The 21,566-nt window shown below is 40.8% G+C and overlaps 2 protein-coding genes across 2 annotated transcripts; both read left to right on the forward strand.

The window, feature by feature from the left end:
- On the forward strand, positions 1-1,130 carry LOC134743787 (frataxin homolog, mitochondrial). Its single transcript, XM_063677447.1, has 2 exons — positions 1-364; positions 841-1,130. The coding sequence occupies exons 1-2, from the start codon at positions 80-82 to the stop codon at positions 1,084-1,086; spliced, it is 531 nt and encodes a 176-aa protein (XP_063533517.1). The 5' UTR covers positions 1-79; the 3' UTR covers positions 1,087-1,130.
- On the forward strand, positions 1,100-20,698 carry LOC134743731 (uncharacterized). The gene is made up of 17 exons (XM_063677352.1): positions 1,100-1,229; positions 2,127-2,260; positions 9,293-9,417; positions 9,757-9,914; positions 10,639-10,801; positions 10,925-11,031; positions 11,696-11,917; positions 12,366-12,554; positions 12,887-13,073; positions 13,364-13,506; positions 14,101-14,220; positions 14,518-14,728; positions 15,359-15,448; positions 17,169-17,371; positions 18,031-18,126; positions 19,249-19,389; positions 20,505-20,698. The coding sequence occupies exons 1-17, from the start codon at positions 1,155-1,157 to the stop codon at positions 20,694-20,696; spliced, it is 2,556 nt and encodes an 851-aa protein (XP_063533422.1). The 5' UTR covers positions 1,100-1,154; the 3' UTR covers positions 20,697-20,698.
- Positions 20,699-21,566: the final 868 nt, after the last annotated feature.

Below are 21,566 nucleotides of genomic sequence, written 5' to 3' on the forward strand. Positions count from 1 at the left end.
TCCTGTTCTGTCACTTCTGTCAAAACATTCAAATTGAACATAACCTTGTAAACTTAGTTACCGCACAGAAAGTTAGAAAATGCTCAGAAATATTCAGCGTACCAGCCGTTGGCTGGCACGGCAAACCCGACAGATCAATACCTTTTCTCCGTTGCTCCTGCGTCAACACGTTTTAGTGAAAACTTATAGTTCTCCTGTGATATCGATACGTTCTCCTGCCTCCACTGATAGTGCCCAAACCGCTGAAGTGGACCCAGTTGTTTACGAAGAAATCTGCAATGAAACTTTAGAGTCCTTATGTGATTATTTTGAAGAAATCGTCGAAGGTGAAACACATTTAAAAGGCGCTGATATAATGTACAGTGTAAGCTAAATTTTTAAATATTTACTTTTTAAAATAAATATAATACCACAGACCACAGGATGATTTTAAAGAGGTTCCAGCTTTCTGTTACCTTTTTTGTTTTACGATAATTACGATACTGGTAGTTTTACCTCAAAAACTTTGACAGATGCCATAAAATTTTAGTTTTTATTAGCTTTTTTTGATAATTAATGGCAATTTAACAGGAGTTTTTAATCCAAATAGCCAGCTTTTTTTAATATAATGCACTGAAAGTTCTGCAAAGTTTTTATTTCAATTGTAAATAAATATAGTTGGTCAAACCAAATTGTCAGTAAATAAGAACAAAAAAAAACTATACTCATCCTTTTCTTTTGGGTGCTAGTACTAGTGTAAGACAAAGATGATTCTCTCAGTCTATGTTTGAAATGAGACAATCCTTTGACAAACTATATAAATGAATCATTAGATTAACCCATGTTTTTACTATTTTTCAGGATGGTGTTTTAACAGTAGCTCTTGGAAATTCCTATGGAACATATGTGATAAACCGTCAGTCACCTAACAAACAGATTTGGTTGAGTTCTCCGGTATCCGGACCCAAGCGCTATGATCTGATTCTTCAAAATGGTGGCCACTGGGTATACAAGCATGACGGAGTAACGCTGCACCAACTACTTCAAACTGAAATATCCAAAATTGTAGAAAGTGTAGATTTCAAAAAGTGTGCCCACAGTGCTTAAAATTTATTTTGTTTTTATTCTTTAAGTATAGTTATTTATTGGTATTGTTTTGTTTTATTTTGTTCAAAATGGAGGTTATTGAAGATGGAAATATTATGGACCGCATACCTATTCTCTTGCAAAGAGACATTGAATATTATGAGGTAAGATATTCAGTTTTTAAATTGTGAAATGTGAAACTCCTTTAACAGAAAGTAATTTGTAGCCAGAGATAAATTAGTAAAAAAGACAGAAAAGTTAAGTACATAAATAAAGTCCATTTAAGGTAACTTTGCACAGTCGTGACCATATGATTACATTTGTATAGAAATTTGACATGAATGATGAGATTGCCACACTAAATGGCGAATGCCTTGCAGAGTAAGCTTGGTCCGACTATCAGTTGAGGACTGAGTGGTTTAGATATATTCAGGATTCTGTACTCAAAGGGTAAAAACGGGACCCTATTACTAAGACTGTCCGTCTGCCTGTCTGTCACCAGGCTGTATCTCATGACCCGTGATAAATTTTCACAGATGATGTATTTGTGTTGCCGCTATAGCAACAAATACTAAAAACATAATAACATTTAAGTGGGGCTCCCATTTAACAAACATGTTTTTTTTTTTGCCTTTTTTGCGTAATTTGATTTAGGCACATGAACTTCATGGAAGTAGACCGCTTCACCCCTCAATCTGTACTTCAAAATGTAGTAAAAATCCTGTAGGTGTATAGGTATTTTGTTGAATCCTTACTTATCTACAAAATTCATATTCAGAGAAATAAGTTTTGAATAGAGAATTTAGAAGCTAATTATGAAATCGGTATGTTTGTTTTATGGTATCATTGTCTTAGCGGCAGGCAACCAATAAGTTGTGGTCCAGAAGATAATTTAAATTATTCATACATCACCGATTTTGGATGGGTTGGCTTTTGTGTATTACAAAATGTGTAAATTAGATAGATTTACATAGGTAATGAAGCAATATCTTTGTTAGAGGTTTTTTCATTGTTAGTTTTTTTTATCAATTTTATTCATCATCCATTTTTAAATATTACAGAAAAACCACACAGTCTTATCAGAATCAGTATGCAAAGGAGTAGTGGGTGGTCGGCTTGACTTCCCAAGAAATGCTTCCTTTGCTTCTGTGAAAATTGTCCTATGGCTAGAAGAAGAATTCTCCATTGCTTTCAAGTAAGAAGATGAAATTAACTGGTGAAGCATCCATGCTCCCACAATTGTAGAGTTCTGTAACCTAGCATAGTCTACTTCAGGGAACTCCAAACTTTATGACCCGAGGGCCACAACTAGATCTGGATCTGTTTTCGCAGGCCAGATTGTAAGGAATTTGTCTCTTTTCGCTGGCCGTATTATATGGAGTTTGTCACCTTTAGTGGACCAAATAGGCGAGCTTGCGGACTGTAGGTTGGAGAGCCCTGGCCTGATCTACTAGATATATTCAATTCAATTCAATTCAATTCAATTATTTATTTCAGGCAAATGCCCATATAATTTGTTAAGGGGCCCACTGACTATCAGTCCGCCGGACGATATCGGCCTGTCAGCTAGAACAAAAATTTGACAGTTCCGAACAACTGATGGGCCGATATCGTCCGGCGGACTGATAGTCAGTGGGCCCCTTTTGTAATACAATAAAATTAATCTTAATATGCTAATGTTAGTAAACACACATTAAATTACAAATAAAAATATACATAACATTTAACTATTTACATAATGAAGACTGCCACATTCCAAACACTACCGCTGTACATGCAACAGCATCCAGTGGTGTTGGAACGGGCAGTCTAGCCTCTCGGCCAGCACACGCAACAGACTGTTGGAGCTACCGCGCAACCGCCGCATCAGTGAGGCAGTACGCTTACGCATTTTGGCCTGGAAACCATCAGTTCGAGCCTCCGCAAACATACCTGATGCACTGCAGAAGCGCGGCAGACCCAACAGTACCCTAAACCCATTATTATATTGTACTCTCAAGGTGTTCAGAGTACTCTGCGTATATCTTACCCACTTCTTTTATGATGGGATAAATTAGCAAACTGACAGATGGACTGATTGGCTGACTCCCATTTAGTCATTTAATGTGCAGATTAATGATTTTACACTATAATTATGTTACTTGCCCTCAGTGAAGCAATTAAAATCCATTGATTATAGGCTAGCATATATAGTAAAGAATCTATATTTCCATCACTTCCACTAGATTATCAAGTCAGTGGCTGGGATTTAGATTATTGACACATCAAAAGGCCATTCTAAAAATCGCCTGAAACTTTTAATATTGCAAACAAATTTTGTCATTCATTTTTTGTAGATCATGCATATCATCTCGTGTATTAATCATCTGAAATAATTGCAATGCTATACAAAACATGTTATTAATACATTTATTTTGGTGTTGGTATGTGATGTTTGGTGATCTCGAGCTGCTCATCTTTAGTTCCAGGTGGTTAATTATATCATTTATATTTTTTTCTAATTAATTGTGTATTTAGCTGTATTTTTAAGATAAGTTGTTGCATTTCTTTCGTTTTTATGACAAGGAAAAGAGATGCAGTTGTATAGTAGGTATTTGTATGTAGCAGCTTATTTATCAGGTGTAAATTAATTACACCTTACGACATTGGTTTAAGGGGATCCCATGCCCCAATGACCTTCGATTTGAATCCCTTAGTTTTCTAATGTTTTTTGTAGCTTATCATATTAACAGCAACGGATTTTAGCAATATAGTGTCCCATATTTACTTCAAAGTTCATTGTTTTCGAAATATTTGGCTTCAAATTTGAACAATTACAGGCCAAAAAACTGGTTTTCTGGCCATAACTTTTGTGTTAATTAGTTTAAAATTAAAACCTTAGACAAATTTTTAGAGACGTCTAAGACGAACCCAAATATGTAGATTTCGTATAAGTAAGATCTATCACAGCAATCGAGATACGAAAAAAGTGTTTTTTTAGACAATGTTTAAAACAATCATAAATAAATAAGTATTCATTTTTTTCACAATCCGGTAGACAAAAATGGAGATAAAAGATTGAAGAACCGATAGCCGCTTGTCTTATAATTCTATATGTAGTGCAAAAGTAGGAGATACGATTCAAAACTTGTTAAAAGTCGATGAAAACCTCAGGTAGCCCCTTAAGAGCCCGGTTACGATTTTAGTCGCAAAAATGTAAAGTTGATAGATTTCTTTTGTGAAATTGTACACCTTTTGTTACCTAATTGAAATAACAAGTACTGGTTTCTATTAGCACGACTTCTTATCTCTAGGTTTATCAGATCATTTTTTTGAAAAAAGGCTTACTAAATTAGTAATGAATTTTTTTCTGATGGACGTTTAGGTAAACGCGTGTAAAGCACTGACTTTGATGCTCTTATTTGTAAATTTCGTAAAGTTTGGACTGCTAAAAATGGTAAATTTGTATTACACATATTCTGTACTCTAGGTTTATCAGATTACATTGTTGTTATATGACTTAGAGTTCGAGGAAATGAAAGTTAAACGAATTCAATTTTCTCCAGAAATGACCTCAAAACAAGTGACAATTTCTCCGAAAATCTACTTATTTTCGACGTAGATTGCATACTCAAATAATCTGCAATGTTTACCTTAACTGTTGCTGTACTTCATTTTATTTAAATTGCAACTTTTATATTCTGACGATTTTTTAAAAACTTCTCCTTTTTCTGGTATAACATCGGTGACACGCGCTCGCGGCCTCAGTCCCGCGCGGGAGCTGGTAGAGGCAGGACGTTTGTTGATCGGCTCCGCACGTTGCATCGACGACGACGAAGTTATTTATCATTGTGTGCGTCGCTCGCCGTGTATAAAGTTATATTTGTTTGCGTGTTTGGCTGTACTGTGTGCGTGTAAACTGCGACCAGAAACTTTAATCCTTGGGTTGTAAGTACTTGTTTATTAACCGCCTTCAAAAAAAGGAGGTTCTCAGTTTGACCCGTATGTTTGTATGTATATGTACGTATGTATGTTTGTTCGCGATTATCTCGCATTTGGCTGAACCGATTTTGATGCGATTTTTAGAAAAGTGTTTGTTACATTCTGGAGAAGGTTTTAGTATACATAGAGCTGAGCTGATGCTGAACCCTGGCTGTACCTAGTGGAACGCAGGTTTAGTGCAACATAGGCACACGCTGTTTTGGTCTGTCTTGATGAGCAATTAGGAGAGCAGTACCCAAGATGGAGCTGATGCTGAACCCTGGCTGTACCTAGTGGAAATCAGGTTTCGTGCAACATAGGCACACGCTGTTTTGGTCTTCCGACACGTCTTGAAGAGCACTTGGGAGAGCAGTACCCAAGATAGAGCTGATGCTGAACCCTGGCTGTACCTAATGGAACGCAGGTTTGGTGCAACATAGGCACACGCTGTTTTGGTCTTCCGACACGTCTTGATGAGCAATTAGGAGAGCAGTACCCAAGATGGAGCTGATGCTGAACCCTGGCTGTACCTAGTGGAAATCAGGTTTCATGCAACATAGGCACACGCTGTTTTGGTTATTCGACACGTCTTGATGAGCAATTAGGAGAGCAGTACCCAAGATGGAGCTGATGCTGAACCCTGGCTGTACCTAGTGGAACGCAGGTTTGGTGCAACATAGGCACACGCTGTTTTGGTCTTCCGACACGTCTTGATGAGCAATTAGGAGAGCAGTACCCAAGATGGAGCTGATGCTGAACCCTGGCTGTACCTAGTGGAAATCAGGTTTCGTGCAACATAGGCACACGCTGTTTTGGTTATTCGACACGTCTTGATGAGCAATTAGGAGAGCAGTACCCAAGATGGAGCTGATGCTGAACCCTGGCTGTACCTAGTGGAACGCAGGTTTGGTGCAACATAGGCACACGCTGTTTTGGTCTTCCGACACGTCTTGATGAGCAATTAGGAGAGCAGTACCCAAGATGGAGCTGATGCTGAACCCTGGCTGTACCTAGTGGAAATCAGGTTTCGTGCAACATAGGCACACGCTGTTTTGGTTATTCGACGCTTGATGAGCAATTAGGAGAGCAGTACCCAAGATGGAGCTGATGCTTAACCCTGGCTGTACCTAGTGGAACTCAGGTTTCGTGCAACATAGGCACACGCTGTTTTGGTCCTCCGACACGTCTTGATGAACACTTGGGAGAGCAGTACCCAAGATAGAGCTGATGCTGAACCCTGGCTGTACCTAGTGGAACTCAGGTTTGGTGCAATATAGGCACACGCTGTTTTGGTCTTCTGACACGTCTTGATGAGCAAATGGGAGAGCAGTACCCAAGATAGAGCTGATGATGAACCCTGGCTGTACTTAGTGGAACTCAGGTTCATTTATTGTTATCAGAACTTCCACCCCCTTTTAACCCCCAGTACCTACTGCATGTTAAACGTGTGGTAGCTCTGGTCAGCTGCCTGCTTCATCTGGCAGCCCTCCAGGTGTTCCAGGTCATGAAGAACTTAACCTGCCTACAGCATACTCTACCAACTTCAGATTAAAAGGTACTTGAGGTACAAACCTAAGGTACCCCCTACGTAGCAACAAACATGCAGATAGATTAGTAGCAGAGCACCACAGACTAGCGAAGTCGGCGAAATCGGTCTATTGTCTCGGACCATCAGTATTTAACCGCCTCCCGGAATGCGTCAGAAATGCATCTTCCACCGCCGGTTTTAAATCTAGGCTAAACAAGTGGCTCCTTACTAATATGTTCTATGACTACAATGAATTTTTTGACATGCCACTTACCTTATAATATAATGATAAATTATGAATTTGAAATATATAAATGAATACATGAAACGTATAAATAATTATAAATTCTAAATATAATATAGTTAGATGAATGTAACAAATAAACATATATGTAATGAATTGTAAATATAATTGTCATTAAGACTGTCTGCCTAAAAAACCTCAACTTTACCACGTGTATGTAGATTGTAGGTTTAATATGTATAAAACATAAACAGACCTGTAACGATTGTTATCAATAAAATTTCATTTTCATTTTCATTTAAAAGAGTTTTACCCCTGATCCGATGCGTCCAGCAGCACTCCAGGTGTTCCAGGTTTTGAGCTGTCTCCGTCATACACTACCCACAATACGTTGAGCGAGTGTTACCCACCCTTTGCCCTTGACCCTTTGCACTCAGCAGCACTCCAGGTGTTTCAGATCTGGAGCTTTCCCCATCATACACTACCAGCGGCACGTTGAGCGAGTGTTACCCGTTACCCCTGACCCTTTGTACCCAGCAGCACTCCAGGTGTTCCAGGTCTGGAGCTTTCCCTATCATACACTACCAGCAGCACGTTGAGCGAGTGTTACCCCTGACTCTTTGCACCCAGAAGCATTCCAGGTGTTCCAAGTCTTGAGCTGTATCCATCGTACACTACACACTACCAGCGGCAAGTTGAGCGAGTGTTACCCCTGACCCTTTGCACCCAGCAGCACTTCAGGTGTTCCAGGTCTTGAGTTTTCCCCATCATACTCTACCAGCGGCACGTTGAGCGAGTGTTACCCCTGACCCTTTGCACCCAGAAGCACTCCAGGTGTTCCAGGTCTTGAGCAGTATTCATCGTACAACCAACCACACGTTGAGCGAGTGTTAGAAGAGTGGAGAAGAGAAGAGGATGACTTTGGAAATAAAATTTATTATCATCCTTCCCAGCGATTAAGACTATCTCCATAGTATCAAATTCCATCCAAATCGGTTTTATTGGATCCCATACAAATTTCCATTACCCCCCCCCCCCCCCCCCGTGTTTCTGGGGTAAAACCTATCCTATGTCCTTCCCCAGGACTCAAACTATGTCCATACCTCATTTCATCTTAATCGGTTCAGCGTTTATTGATTCCCCATACAAATTTACACCCCCTTAAAGGGTGAGTTCTTGAATAAAAAGTATTCTATGTCCTTCCCCGGGATTCAAACTATCTGTAAACCAAATTTCAACATAAGGCTAGTTTCCCCTCTGGGTTGGAACGTTGGAAAGTCAGATCGCAGTCGCTTTCGTAAAAACTAGTGCCTACGCCAATTCTTGGGATTAGTTGCCAAGCGGACCCCAGCAGACTTCCATGAGCCGTGGCAAAAAGGCTGGGATAACGCGAGTAAGATGATTATATATATATAAGATATTGCCTTAGTGCAAATCATTATCATCATGCTATATAATTTGTATGTATTATATGAATACATAGGTAAATTGTTAAGAGTAATAAACGATTATATCAAATTTACCGAAAGTTTTATTTTAACCTAATTAAAGTTATAAAGTGACGCATAATGTTGCGAAAGTATCAATATTGTTTAGGCGGTCGCGTTATTTCAAGCAGCGGCCGGCGTTCGGTTACTGTGTAAAAGTCGTATCTTCGCGCGTTTTCAAATCGACAACGGGCTCTTAAGGAGTAGAGATGTACCAAGACTTAATCTAATATGAAGTTTATTGCAGGATCCTCAAAAAGTATAGCTTGCCAGGACTATATTTGTTTTTATTTATTTTTAATTTTATTTAAAGTTCGCCAACAGTTATTAATTTACTACTTAGACACTGAGTTCTTTTACTTATAAAACACTTTACTCTCTGTATTATACACTCGTCTTTCAGTAACAACTACCATACAGTTCGCGCATGGATTCCAAGGAGTTGGAAATGAGGCAGTGGGAGGTTATAGGAAGTACTCAAACATTATGACCTGGCACCTGGCGCAGTCATGCGGGGTCTCATTTCGTTTCCTCGGAATTCGTGCGTTAACTACGTTACCAAGAATATAAGGTATAGTAAATCAGTCAAGATTGACTGGATCTGGGTATTATGACTATACTGGGTATATGATAAATGATTATGATTATGATTATTATTTGCCGAATTTGATTTTTAATTTTGTATCTTACTCTTATCATCATTTTATCTCTTTAATATATTAGTTACATAGTAGGTTTCACGTAGGTAGACCAAAGCCAATTTAAAAAAATAAGCATACTTCTACTAGGTTTTATAGTCCGGATCTAATTTGTACGGAATATCAGTGGGATATGCATAAGTTGAATGAGGATTGCAAATCCTACCATTTTGTAATACCTATAAACATCTATATTTATGCAATTGTACAAAATTAGACAGGCTAATGCTTAAGCTAAGGCTAATATGCCTGAGATATGGTTAACTCTAATTCAAACGCCAGTGAACATTAGGCAATGTTATTATTTCAGACAAGGCTCCGGCATGTTCGTGACTGTAGATGAAGTCGACGAGAGCACGGACGGAGGCGTCGCTAAGACGTCAGACCCTGACAAATTTGTGCAACTAGCTGTCAAATCTGCTGACTTGTTATTAGGTACCTTCGATTATTTTGTTTGGCCATTGTGCTGCATGTGAGATCATACAGTTACTTCATGTGCGAATGAAAACATAGAACTGCTATCTCCTTTTGTGGCTTGGTTTAGTATCTACCACATATGACAGTAAAAATCATACTTTATGTCAGTCCACTCGTCATCCTTGCATCTACAAATTCGGGAACAATTCATTCAGAACATACAATTTAGATGAGTTCTGAAGTGGGGATGGCACAGTTTGGTGCCGTGACCAGGATTTTTTATTAACCTGCAGGTTGCAAACTAGTTTCTGAGGGTCACAAAAACCAGCACTTCATACTATATAATTCTATTTACAGAGCACCTTCACATGTTAGCCCAAGAGGCCCTAGACCATGCCGATCTACCAGTATTGACATCTACGCTTGGTGCTGCAGCGCTTCTCAGAAACAGTCTCTACTGCTATCTACAGCATACTGAGGAGATGGGTAGTTCGGAGAGACATGCGACGCTGCAGGTAGGCGATAATCATCTTTAAACTCGTGTAGCATGGTCGATTGTAGTACAAGAGCCTCTCTAGGGCTAGACTACGCCCATTTGCTTATACTCAAACAACGAGGAACAATCTCGCTGCTATTTTCACTTCGCCATCACTAAACAATTGGACATTTTGGATATATTATGGTACAATTGCCTAGGTATCTGTTTAAAAATCGGTCGTCAATGTCAAATTTTTGTGCGGCTTCTAACTATGTGGTTTGTAAGAGGCATCAACATGAGGTAATAATTTAGACACGTGAAGCTGAGTTATGTAATCGTCTTCCATCCTCAGAACTCTAGATTTAAATATTGTTGGCATAAAAAGTCTCCATTGTTGTCTGTAGATATTTAAGCTTTAAAAGCAAAGAAGTAAGCACGTACCAGTAGCACGCATAAAAAAAAATCAAAACGTATTCAACATTAGTCGAATGTTTACAAATTAATAGTACCTACATTGTTTGTTTGAAGTGGTAGATACAATGTTTGCTACGTGCGAGTCGTAGCCGCGACGTGAGAATGAAATCACGCCACGGCCACGATTTGCACGTTCCATGCGTGTGCGTTCGACTCTGACGCCGACCGTCATACCTTGGTTAAAATGAATTTACCTACCTATAGCTGGTAGCGTTGGCGTCGACTGTGCACGCTCAGAACGTGCGTTTCGTAGGTCGCCGGCTAGTTTCACCTATATTCAATCGCAGGCGTGCTACAAACGCTACGCGCACATGGCTGAGGCGGTGGCGGAGCGCGTGCTGGACCTGCACGCGCGCGTGGTGTCGCTGTACGTGCTGCAGGACGCAGGCGGCCGCGCGTCCGTCACCGCCGTCACGGCGAGCGTGCATGGCTGGTGGCTGTATATGAACGGTTGGTAAACGCTTACTCCATGTGACTGAACTGGCTATTTCAGTTATTTTCGCGGCTTGTAGTCGCCTCGCCTGATACTCACGCTAGACCAAACAGATTTTTTTAAAATTATTTATGTTACAGGTAGCCGAAAGGACTTATGGGACACGGTGCCGCCTCGAATGGCACAGAGAATATTTGCTGGAATGCTGAACGAGACCTTGACTATTCTTACAGTTCGATATTGCCAGGTAGGTATACGGCCCTAATCGTGCCTTTTTTTTTTAACGTTGGAGAAATGCGTTTACGCATGCCACCTGGTCCGGGGGAACCAGGAGGGATGACGGACTAACCAGAGGACTACCGTCTAAAACCACCAACGAGTGCCGAATCCGCCTTAGATGGGGTGCCGCAGGGTCGCTATCAGCATTCGACCGCATGCGCCCCGGCGGGCGGCCCGCAGGCCGTGAGCATTTTTAGGTGCCACTTGGTGAGTGACCCGTCCTGTGAGCTAGAAAAACCGCAGGGACTCCCCCGGAGCCCTGCGCAGCTCGCTACGGTGGAGGCAGCAGGCGCGCATAGCGCCTGGCTCTGCCCCCAGCCCGTCGTCGGCGGAGAGCGGCGTTCTCACGCGCACGCTCCGCTGCCTCCTTCTGCGACATAATTTCGTCAGTGAAGGAAATCGTGCCTGCTATTTCAGCGAAAAAAAAAACGATTAATTTTATTTCCCAGCTAATTTAAATTGCAAAATGTTCTTTTGTGGGTTAGGTGGGTGGGATAGAACTCAACCGCAACGCCAACGCCATGAAAATTCATGGTTGCATGGTCGTGTAAAATATAATAACCAAAATTTTTTCGTGAGGTATCGATATCAATTTCCATCTAAGATATCGAGCTATCTTTTATATTTTCTAGACCAACACAACAGAAGCAAGTACTCCAACTCTCATAAACGACATCCTCAACATCTTACTCTGCGTAGCCCAATTGTTACCTTCCATCTGCGCCAATGGCCTTGACATGGCCGGGTTGGATGTGAAGCAGCAAACTAGGGACGTACGAGACGTCCATGCGAAATGCAATGAGTTGTTCAAGTGCATGGTGTATCGAGGGGCAGAATTGCATTTCATATATCAGGTACGTAAACTTGTAATTTCTCCAACGGTCTGAACATTACGAAGTAAACACCTCGCTTCTCAAAATGACATTTTTAATATTTTTTTGTATTTAACTGTTAAATTTCATCTGCGTCAACGGTCTAGAAATGGCTAACAAGCATCATCAAAGCGAGAGACTGAACTTTATACATCAGGCACGTGAACAGTTATCTCACAAAATTCAGTCAGTTATCGTCTTGACAGGCTCGTCATGTATACATATATGCATGTTTTTGTTTTTAAAAGGTCCCCTGAGTGCTGTTAAAGGTTTCATTTGGTGGTCATAATATATAATCTAAGATTTTGACTAGATGGTATGAATGTTATAGACATAAACGGTTGACAATATTGTAAAATTATGGAAGCGCAGCGTCATCTATTTCTTGTGTCTAAACAACCATTTAGTAGTAACGAAGTAGTATTTTCAGGCTTTCAAAGAGCAGCAAGACACCCCCCTCCCAAAAGACTGCCCGTACCCCTGGTTCACATTCGTGAGTCCGCACTTGTTCGACAGCTTCGATGACTTCGCACAAGACCTTCCGTTGAAGACTGCTATAGGCCTGGAACTGATAGTTCTTTTGGCTCAGCCACAACCGTCTTGGGCGTCCGTGGTTAAGGTAAGTATAATCCGTAATAATTTTCCTTTGAATTCCCTTCCAAAAGACTGCTCGTAACCCTGGTTCACATTCGTAAGTCCGCACTTGTTCGACAGCTTCGATGACTTCACCAGTTGATACGTGATTGACATGGCCGATGACCAAGGGGAGAGGATGGGGCATACACCTATTTTATTCTCTAGGGGGCTAGAGAATAATTTTTTTAACTAAATAATATATGCCAGCTATATGCAGCTGACTTCCCCTGGCACCCCCTGGCGACGCCAATGGAAGTGGCCTAAGCAGAATATGATAGGTTCGGATTCTATAATAAAAAAAAACTATTATTACAGGTTATAATGATGCGTAACTGCCATCTTGCCCGCTTACTCCTTATCGAAGCTATTCGCAACATGTCCGAAGAGAATTCAAAATGGCCGGCCAACGGGCTGTGGTACAACGTGGAAGGAACCAAGGAACGTTGCAACGGTTTTTTGTGTACTGCCGACGGGTATTGTAACTTCAAAGGCGACGACAATGGTAAGCTAATTTGAAATTTTTGGCTGACTATATAAAACTCAGGGTCGCAATAAGTAACGGAAGGAACGGATTTCTTTGTACCTACTGCTGATGGGTATTGTAACTTTTAGGGAGATGACAATGGGAAGTCACCTCCTCCAAGAGATTTGTGGTATATTGAACGCGTCTTGCCGGATTGCCGGCCATCTATAACTACTTCGTCGGCAATCCCTTATATCCCGGCCGCTGTTAGTAATGTGCTATTCAAATCAGCTTTTGTGATTTTACTCTATGCATGTCTTATGTTTCAGCGGGCGAACAATACGCGCGAGCGGCTGGCGCGCTCACCTACGTCCTAGCTACGATAGGTAGCAAAGCTGAACTCAAATCAACACTGTGTTACGCGCTGGAGGTTTCCGGCAGAGACTGGGCCGCGTGCTTGGATAAGAGACAGGTACTTAAAAAAAACATCTTTGAAGAAAATTTGTCGGTGCTGCACAGAAATTTTGTTGTTTCTTAGTTACGTTATGTTTCTCAGACAAAGTTGAAATAGCAGCGCCACTAAGCCGACCCTCAACTTATGGCGGGTCTTATAAATTATTACAAGTAACTACTCGTATATACTCCCTAGCTTTAACTCCCTAAGGTGAATATTTGTCAGCCAAGAAACGACCGTAAACTTAACCTAGATTTAAACTTAGAATATTGCGTCTATTCACTGACTTGTGATTCGAGAGGTTAATAGGGAATATTACGCGAAATTATTCGTAGGTGGCGCCACTACCACAATCTGAGGGTCTATCGCGAAACAAGTAAATCGAAATTTCGTTATCTAACATCTCTGTCACTCTTGCATATTCGAGCGATAAACAAACCGCCTTGATGCATTAATGTCATATTTTATTATCTCTGAAAACTTGTCAAAAACCTGTTAAAGGTACATATGTACAGTATGTATAAGTTACTCTATGGACTACTAAAAAGGCTAGTGCTGCACTGGTGGCAGAACATTGCAGTAAAATCCCCTATTGATAGATTTTTATTGTAGGTGTGGTGCGACCGACGACCGCCATGGCTGGCAGCATTGCTCGGGCTGATCGGTACCGCGCTACAGTTTATACCGCCTGTGCTTGTGAAAGCTGTGCGGAGCGGCGCCTCTATGTACCAGGTAATACACTAGGAGACATACTTTTCAAGTCTCAGTAAATCCTGTCTTAATAAAATAAAAACAATTTTTATTAAAATATCTTCAAAAATAAAAATCCATCAGTGGCGACCCGTGTACAGAAGTCTATTTCTAGCGGCTCACCTAATTTTCGGACACCTGGCCACTTTACTACAGCGTATAAAGAGGATTAAACCCAATTTAGCTACGGCCTGCCTTTGTATATTTTTTAGCCACTTACCTTCTTTTCAAGCCTCTTTACGCGAAACTCCACTGAACCTCGTAGTAACATAATTCCAGACCATGTCCCTCTGCCTAACCTGTATCTCGCGCTCCTGGGCGTGTATCCCGCGTGCCTTCACGGCGGCGTGCGGCTGCGTGCAGGGCTGCGCGGGCGCCGGCGCCGGCGCGGGCCCGGCCGGCGCCTCCGTGCTGCTGCAGGCGCTGCTCACGGCGCTCTACGATGAGACGCTGAAGTGGGCGCGCAAGGAGCAAGCCAGGGAACAAGCCGGTAAGACCTTTTCTCAAACAATATGTCTGTCTTATCGCTACTTACACCATCCCACTAGCCCGGGGTTAACCGGTTAAACCGTTAACCCAGTGTCTAATTGTACTGGTAACCGTGGTAACTCCAGGTTTAACCGATTAACCCCGGGTTAGTGAATGTTGCAAGTGGCCCTTACTCAACTGTATGCGCGATGCATAATCGGATATTTTTAGCTGCGCCCCTCATACTATACACGCGATCTCCCCTATTTAATTTAAGCACGTGACCTGGTAAGTAGTACTCAGCAGGGCAAGTCCACTCCAATACTGCATTCTAAGAAATAAGGTGTAGGTTAAGGTTTTAAGACAATCTTTATATTAACCGCTCCCTCCCTCCCTTAATCCCCGCCGTCCTCGGTGCGAAAGTGCCCATGATGCTCGCAGCATTTCACCAGGACAGCCTTTGCACCAGGAACGACTCGGAGCGGGCCTATGTAAATTAGTGTTGTATTGGTTTTGCTATGCGTATAAATGAGAGGATTTTATGCATTCGTGCATAGTTTCTACATAATACGAGTATGTGTTCTACCTCGTGGAGTGAAAACCCTACAGAGTACACGTGTAAAAATTAACATACCAAGCTGTTTACTTGCAGCTGCGTCAGAAGCAAATGGTGATCTGCAGCACTCCGGTGCCACGAAAGTCCGCAACAAGCACGTGAGGATTGCCGGTATCGGACAGACAAGTAACTATAACAAATTACTAGAACTATATTTTAATAAGTGTATGAAAATATATTTGTAGGTATATTTTTTTACTTATTTGGATGGTTACAATAATCAAGCACTAATTGATTGTAAATTAAACGTGTAAAGTCTTAAGACAAATTCGTGCTTGGTATTTGAGAGCTAACATACTGTCCGCGCGCGAATTCCGTGCACGGCTGAGGAATGTTAGGAATGTTGGGCGTCATGACAGAGTAGTGTCATTTTGTACGGACGGGCGCAGCGCACACCCCCCCACTTCCTCGACCTCCGAATGCACGGAATTGGCGCGCGGACAGTAGATGGCACTGTACAGCTCTGTTCATTATGCTTTTATCTACATCAATATCGTAACCCTATAATATATTCAGAAAGGATAAGCTAACGGCCTATATTAACAAACCTGTATCTGTGTGGGTGCATCGTAATAGGGGATATTACTGCAATGTTCTGCCACCAGTGTAGAACTAGCCCTTTTAGTAAACCATAGAGTAACTTGTACGTACCGTTTACCTTTAACAGGTTTTTGACAAGTTTTCAGAGATAATAAAATATGACATTGATGCATCAAGGCGGTTTGTTTACAGAGGACCTCCCGGGACACGCGAATCCGAAATTTCGCTATCTGCCTCTTTATCGCTCTAATATGCAATATGAGTGACAGAGATAGCGAAATTTCCATTTTCTTGTTTCGCGATAGACCCTCAGATTGTGGTAGTGGCGCCCTTTGCGCCCCCTACGCAGAGTTTCGCGTTTTAACTTTACGTTATCGATAACCGATACCTTAATTAAATTCTAATTTAGAACATCTCTGAGAAACAAAGAAATTTGATTTGACCTCTATTCTAATATCAGTCGAGTTGAAGTTTTATTCGAAATGAAGTGTCATTTCCAATCCAATCAATTGTGGCCCCCGATTCTAGTTTGTCTCTGAATTAAAAATAAAAACCAACGGATGCCTGAAATGCGCTAAAAAGTTTCCATTACCGCCATTTGACGTTTAATTAGTTTGTAAGTATAAAATTACTTTGTTTTGTTGAAGCTTATGATATTGATGTAGATAAAGCAGTATATGTAACTGTACATAATTACTAATTAGGCATTAAAATACGAGTGTGGGTTTATGAAACGAATGAAATGATTTTCATATAAAAGAATCACACGAGTACGTACGAGTACGAGTGAGTTTCATTATGTAGCAGTCACATAAACTACTATAATTTTGGTTGTCATAATCTGACATTTCACAGTTTGTTGACCACAAGTATGACGCACTATAGTGTCATCAAGTTCAATTGTCAAACTCGACGCACGATTTTTTCTTAAGACTATACGCTTTAGTACTTTTTCCATTTAATAACTCTTAATTTGCGAAGATCGTTTACAACAAAATAAATATAAATTTAACTGATTTTTAAGTGCGAATAATTTTATATATGAACTTAAGCAAATTAGGTACAGTCGCCATCAGATAAATCGGAGCGGCCGAGGTGCTCAAAAATATCCGAACACGCACTTAACGCCTTGACAATAGAAGCGTGTTAAGATATTTGTGAGCACCTCGGCCGCTCCGATATATCTGATGGCGACTGTACTTACGAATTTAGGCAATTCGTTTTATTCTTAGTGTTTACATCCTTCTCGATGCGAATTTCAAAACTCATTATTCATTAGGATCTCTCAAGATTATTTTCCACGCAGATCCCTCGCATAGCTTCGACAGCAGCCATAGCCAGCCGTCTTCAATCGCCATCGCCATCGCCGAGGCCCTGTGCTCCATAGACGAAGACCACAAGCACACTCGCGAGATAGAACAACTAGTCGCGCTGTCTAAGAAGACCTTTACGATCTCCGACCAGTTCGGGTTGGAGGATTTTCCTGAGTTCGCAGAGTTCTACGAAGAGGTTGGTTCTATTATATTATTAGTTTTAAATTAGATATTAAAGTCGCCATCGCCGAGGCCCTGTGCTCCATAGACGAAGACGACAAACACACCCGCGAGATAGAACAGCTGACCGTCTAGCATGTTGCGTTCTCACGCGCGAGTCCATACTTCTATTAAATTACTGATAATTTAATATCTAAAATACAACCGATAATATAACAGAACCAACCTCTTCATAGAACTTCGCGAACCCAGAGAAAATCTTCGTAAATTAATAGTTGATTAAAGTGTTTATTCAATTATTTTTAATCAAAACATGCAAGCTTGATTAAAAACATTGCGTGTAATATCGCCGCTATACTTACTCAACCTCGTATCTGCAACACTCATTTGATGACAAAAACACCCGTATTCCGAATGAAAGAAAAGCGACATTTCCATCAAATGATTGTTGCAGATATGAGGTTGAGTAAGTATAGCGACGATATGGGCGATATATTTTTTTTTAGCTGGAGTGCCTACATGTAGGTCTCTCGTTAACAATTTTTCTTATCGCGGGTTTATAACCTACAATATGAATGCATGTTTTAACTGGTTTTAAAGAGTGACTCGGGAGACATAATCCACAAATGAAAAAATGTCTCCCTAACAAATAACTTAACTATTCTAAATTGACAGGGCAACGTAAACGGATCAAACGCGGAGCGAGCCAGCGACGCAGCTGCTTTGACCAGCCAGATCTTGATGACGCCACCTGGTCGAGATAGTCTCAGGGTTAGACTTATTTTTACAAGCTTTTATCTCAGGGCGGACACACCATATTACGGAAATCGTTTGAGAATCTCAATACGCACGCCATGTCTGTGTACTGTGCATCAATGTGTGTGTGTAAGCTCATTAAGCCAGTCAGTTGGAAATACTTTGGCATAAGCATGGCAACGTATTTCCATTCGAGGCGGGGTGTAGCGTATCCGTTCTATATGATAATACTATTACTTATTCTAGGTACCTATGTATTGTTGCTTGTTTGCATTTTCGTATGAAACTATATAATATCAAAGATTCATTGATTGTATGAGATTTTTAAATCATTATACAAAATCGTGCTTCGAATTTGACAGCTAAGGGCCTACCGCGAACCACGTTCGACGTGTTGCCTCCCTGTCACACTTACGTATGAATTTACAAGAGCGGCAGAGACGCAACACGTCGAACGTGGTTCGCGGCAGGCCCTCTGATTTGAATGGCGTTGAACGGCTCCAATAGGGATGATGACACATGTTGAATTTTATAACGAAATCTAGTAACATAGATAGCAAATTAGCAATTTATCATAATAATGTAGATATTAAAATAATATACGAAAACAATACAAAAATACAGGACCTGAAAGTTTCAAAATTTAAGTTATTTTTCAACTTCCAAAAAGGAAAAAAGTAAGTGTACCATTCGATTCCTTACATTTTATCCAAAAAAAGATTGTATAGCAACTATATACATAAACGCAATATTTCACCGACAAAAACGCAATTTTCTTATTGTATCCATACATTCAAAATGGGCTCTCAGTGAACTTGACGTCACGTTCACTTATCGTTTTGTTTGGAGCGTTTCGCGAGTGAAGTACGACTGTCGGACTTTGACTATCATTTCTGACTTTTGTATAGCTTTAATGCAATAGGTCCCATATAGACACTTGATCGGTTGATACCATTAATGAAAATTTGTCATGTAGCCTATTATATTTTGCGGTAGATAACTGGTTGTTACAAAATATATGGCATAGTAAAGCGTCATCTATTTCCGCTGCTCCACTATACCTCTCGTATCGAATGATGGTTGACAGTTCAGACAGCATCCATTTGTTCAATTATAAAAGTCCTGAATAACATGCAGGTAATCTACGACCACCTCCAACTGCACTCGGAGAAGATATACACTGAACTGGGGCTGCAGGCGACGAGAGAATCCGTGCCGTTGCACAAGGCTCCGTTGCTGTACATCATGTTCCATATCGGACGACGGCCATTCGACCAAGTAAGTATATTTCAGTACCAAGCTTCCGACGGTCCAAGGTCACTCAGACCTTGATAGGGGCGCAATTAAATTGGATTGCCAACCACTACATCTGTACCTGGGCTATTATACCTAGTATAAAATGGTGTAGAATTTAAGTACAAATCACTTAGCTTTTTTATGATATAGGAGGCAAACGAGCAGACGAATCGCCTGATGGTAAGCGATTAGCGTCGCCCATGGAAACCCAAAACAGCAGAAGTGCGTTACCGACCTTTTAGTTGGGAGTACGCTCGTTTCTTTGGTTTGAGGGTCATATCTGTCGGAAATACCGCAGGCGACAGTTCATTTCACAGTTTAGCTGTGCGAGGCAGGAAGTTTCTATAGAAATGCATAGTTATGGACTGCCAACCATCTAAGTGGTGAAGATGGAAATGTTGTCGCGTTGCCCGAAATCCGAAACGTAGCATTTTACAAGTAAAATTGCCTCTATGTGTGCCGACCTTTATAAACACTTCATAATACGGTGTCTGTTTAGTCTGCGTTTCAAGCTTAATAAACTGTTCTTATCGCGGCCGAAACATAACGCCATGAGTCCCCGGCAAGCTCGGCCAAATTGCACCTTCCCAACAAACGTAGTTCCGCTCTCATTTTAAAACTACGTGTTGGATTGTAATGAAACTTTGCACATACAATGACATGAGGTATATCTAGGTCTGTAATTACACTAATTAGTTAATATAGCTCCAGTTTATAAAACAAACGAAATCGAGCAAAAACAAGTTTTGTATGAAAAACTTAAATTGCTGTATTTTTTAACTATGGTATCTGAAGCTACATAAACTTATTACAGACATAGATATTGATATAGATATTGTCACTGCAATGTGCCTATGAAATTGTATTAATTGTGAAATAAAGGTATTTTAATTTTTTAATTTTCTTTTTTTAAATACCTTATCCTATTGTAAGTACAAAGTTTTAGAGCAATCTAGCTAGTCGTTTTAAAATGAGAGCGGAACTACGTTTGTATGGAGAACCGAGTTTGCCGGGACCCTTAAAACATGCGGTTACAACTGTAGCGTTGAAGATCTTCTTTTCACGATTTCAAAATCTAACTTTTTTTTTTCACACAGTATCTACGTAAAGAATGGCCGATGCCGTGGAGCAAGCTCGTATCCGCGGCCAAGGCGTGGTCCGGCGTAGAGGGCGCCCGGGTTCACGTCAACAGAAGACATGACATACGCAGTGTCAGGGGACAGAGCAAGAACAAGCAGCTGGCAGAGTTATATGACTTGTTTAGAGCCCCAGCCACGGGGCTGCTGTAAAATATTACTCTAATATTATTGCAATAAGTTTGAAAATTGCTTGAGATTAGATAGCGCGCGATACATTTCAACAGTAGATGCAGCAAAAAGAAACAAAGCTAGAAAAAAAACGAATTAAAAGATAATTAGTACGATTTCACTCAGTTGTGAAATGAAATTATTGTAAATTATAGCGGCAACAGAAATACATCATCTTTGAAAATTTCAACTGTCTAGCTGTCACGGTTCATGAAATATAGCCTGGTGACAGACAGACGGACAGCGGAGTCTTAGTAATAGGGTCCCGTTTTTACCCTTTGGGTACGGAACCCTAAAAAGTAGGAAAGCCAATCCTTAACCTAAACTTATTACCTATTTATTTATTATTGTTGGGGTTTTGTGGGCCTGTGAGTGTCACGTCGACCAAGCAGTGATCTATTGTGACGGCCCTTTAAAGTTCGTTACTAATGCCCGTTGAGTCCAGAAAATTCCAGATTCTTTGGGCCGTAATGTTCTGTACCTCATAGGGTTGCAGTATGTGCCGCCCTAAGTGGATACTTCTTTTTGACATTAGTGGTCCACAGGAACAGAGAATGTGCATTGCAGTCTCCTCTGATTCCTGGCAGAACCTGCATGTCGCATCCTGTTTCTTCCCAATTCGGAACATGTGTTTGTTCAACTTACAGTGTCCAGTCAATATTCTAGTCACTGCGCAGGTTTTATATCTTTTGAGCCTTAGAAGCTCCTTAGCAGTTTTGCCGTTGAACCCTTTGATTAGAGCTTTCGAGTGTTCTTGTCCTTTGACGAACTTCCACCGATCGATTGCTCTCGTTTTTTCTATGTTGCTGAGCAGAGAGTATGCATCCCGTTTTGTGATTCCACAGAACGGTT

The sequence above is a fragment of the Cydia strobilella genome, chromosome 8 (assembly GCF_947568885.1).
Source record: "Cydia strobilella chromosome 8, ilCydStro3.1, whole genome shotgun sequence".
Taxonomy (NCBI): domain Eukaryota; kingdom Metazoa; phylum Arthropoda; class Insecta; order Lepidoptera; family Tortricidae; genus Cydia; species Cydia strobilella.

Bases quoted from the DNA above. Each gene is read 5' to 3' on its own strand.
- LOC134743787 (XM_063677447.1), top strand. From the start codon at position 80: ATGCTCAGAAATATTCAGCGTACCAGCCGTTGGCTGGCACGGCAAACC. The intron at 365-840 runs GTAAGCTAAATT...ACTATTTTTCAG, and splicing joins GCGCTGATATAATGTACAGT to GATGGTGTTTTAACAGTAGC.
- LOC134743731 (XM_063677352.1), top strand. From the start codon at position 1,155: ATGGAGGTTATTGAAGATGGAAATATTATGGACCGCATACCTATTCTC. The intron at 11,918-12,365 runs GTACGTAAACTT...TAGTATTTTCAG, and splicing joins AATTGCATTTCATATATCAG to GCTTTCAAAGAGCAGCAAGA. The intron at 12,555-12,886 runs GTAAGTATAATC...CTATTATTACAG, and splicing joins CTTGGGCGTCCGTGGTTAAG to GTTATAATGATGCGTAACTG.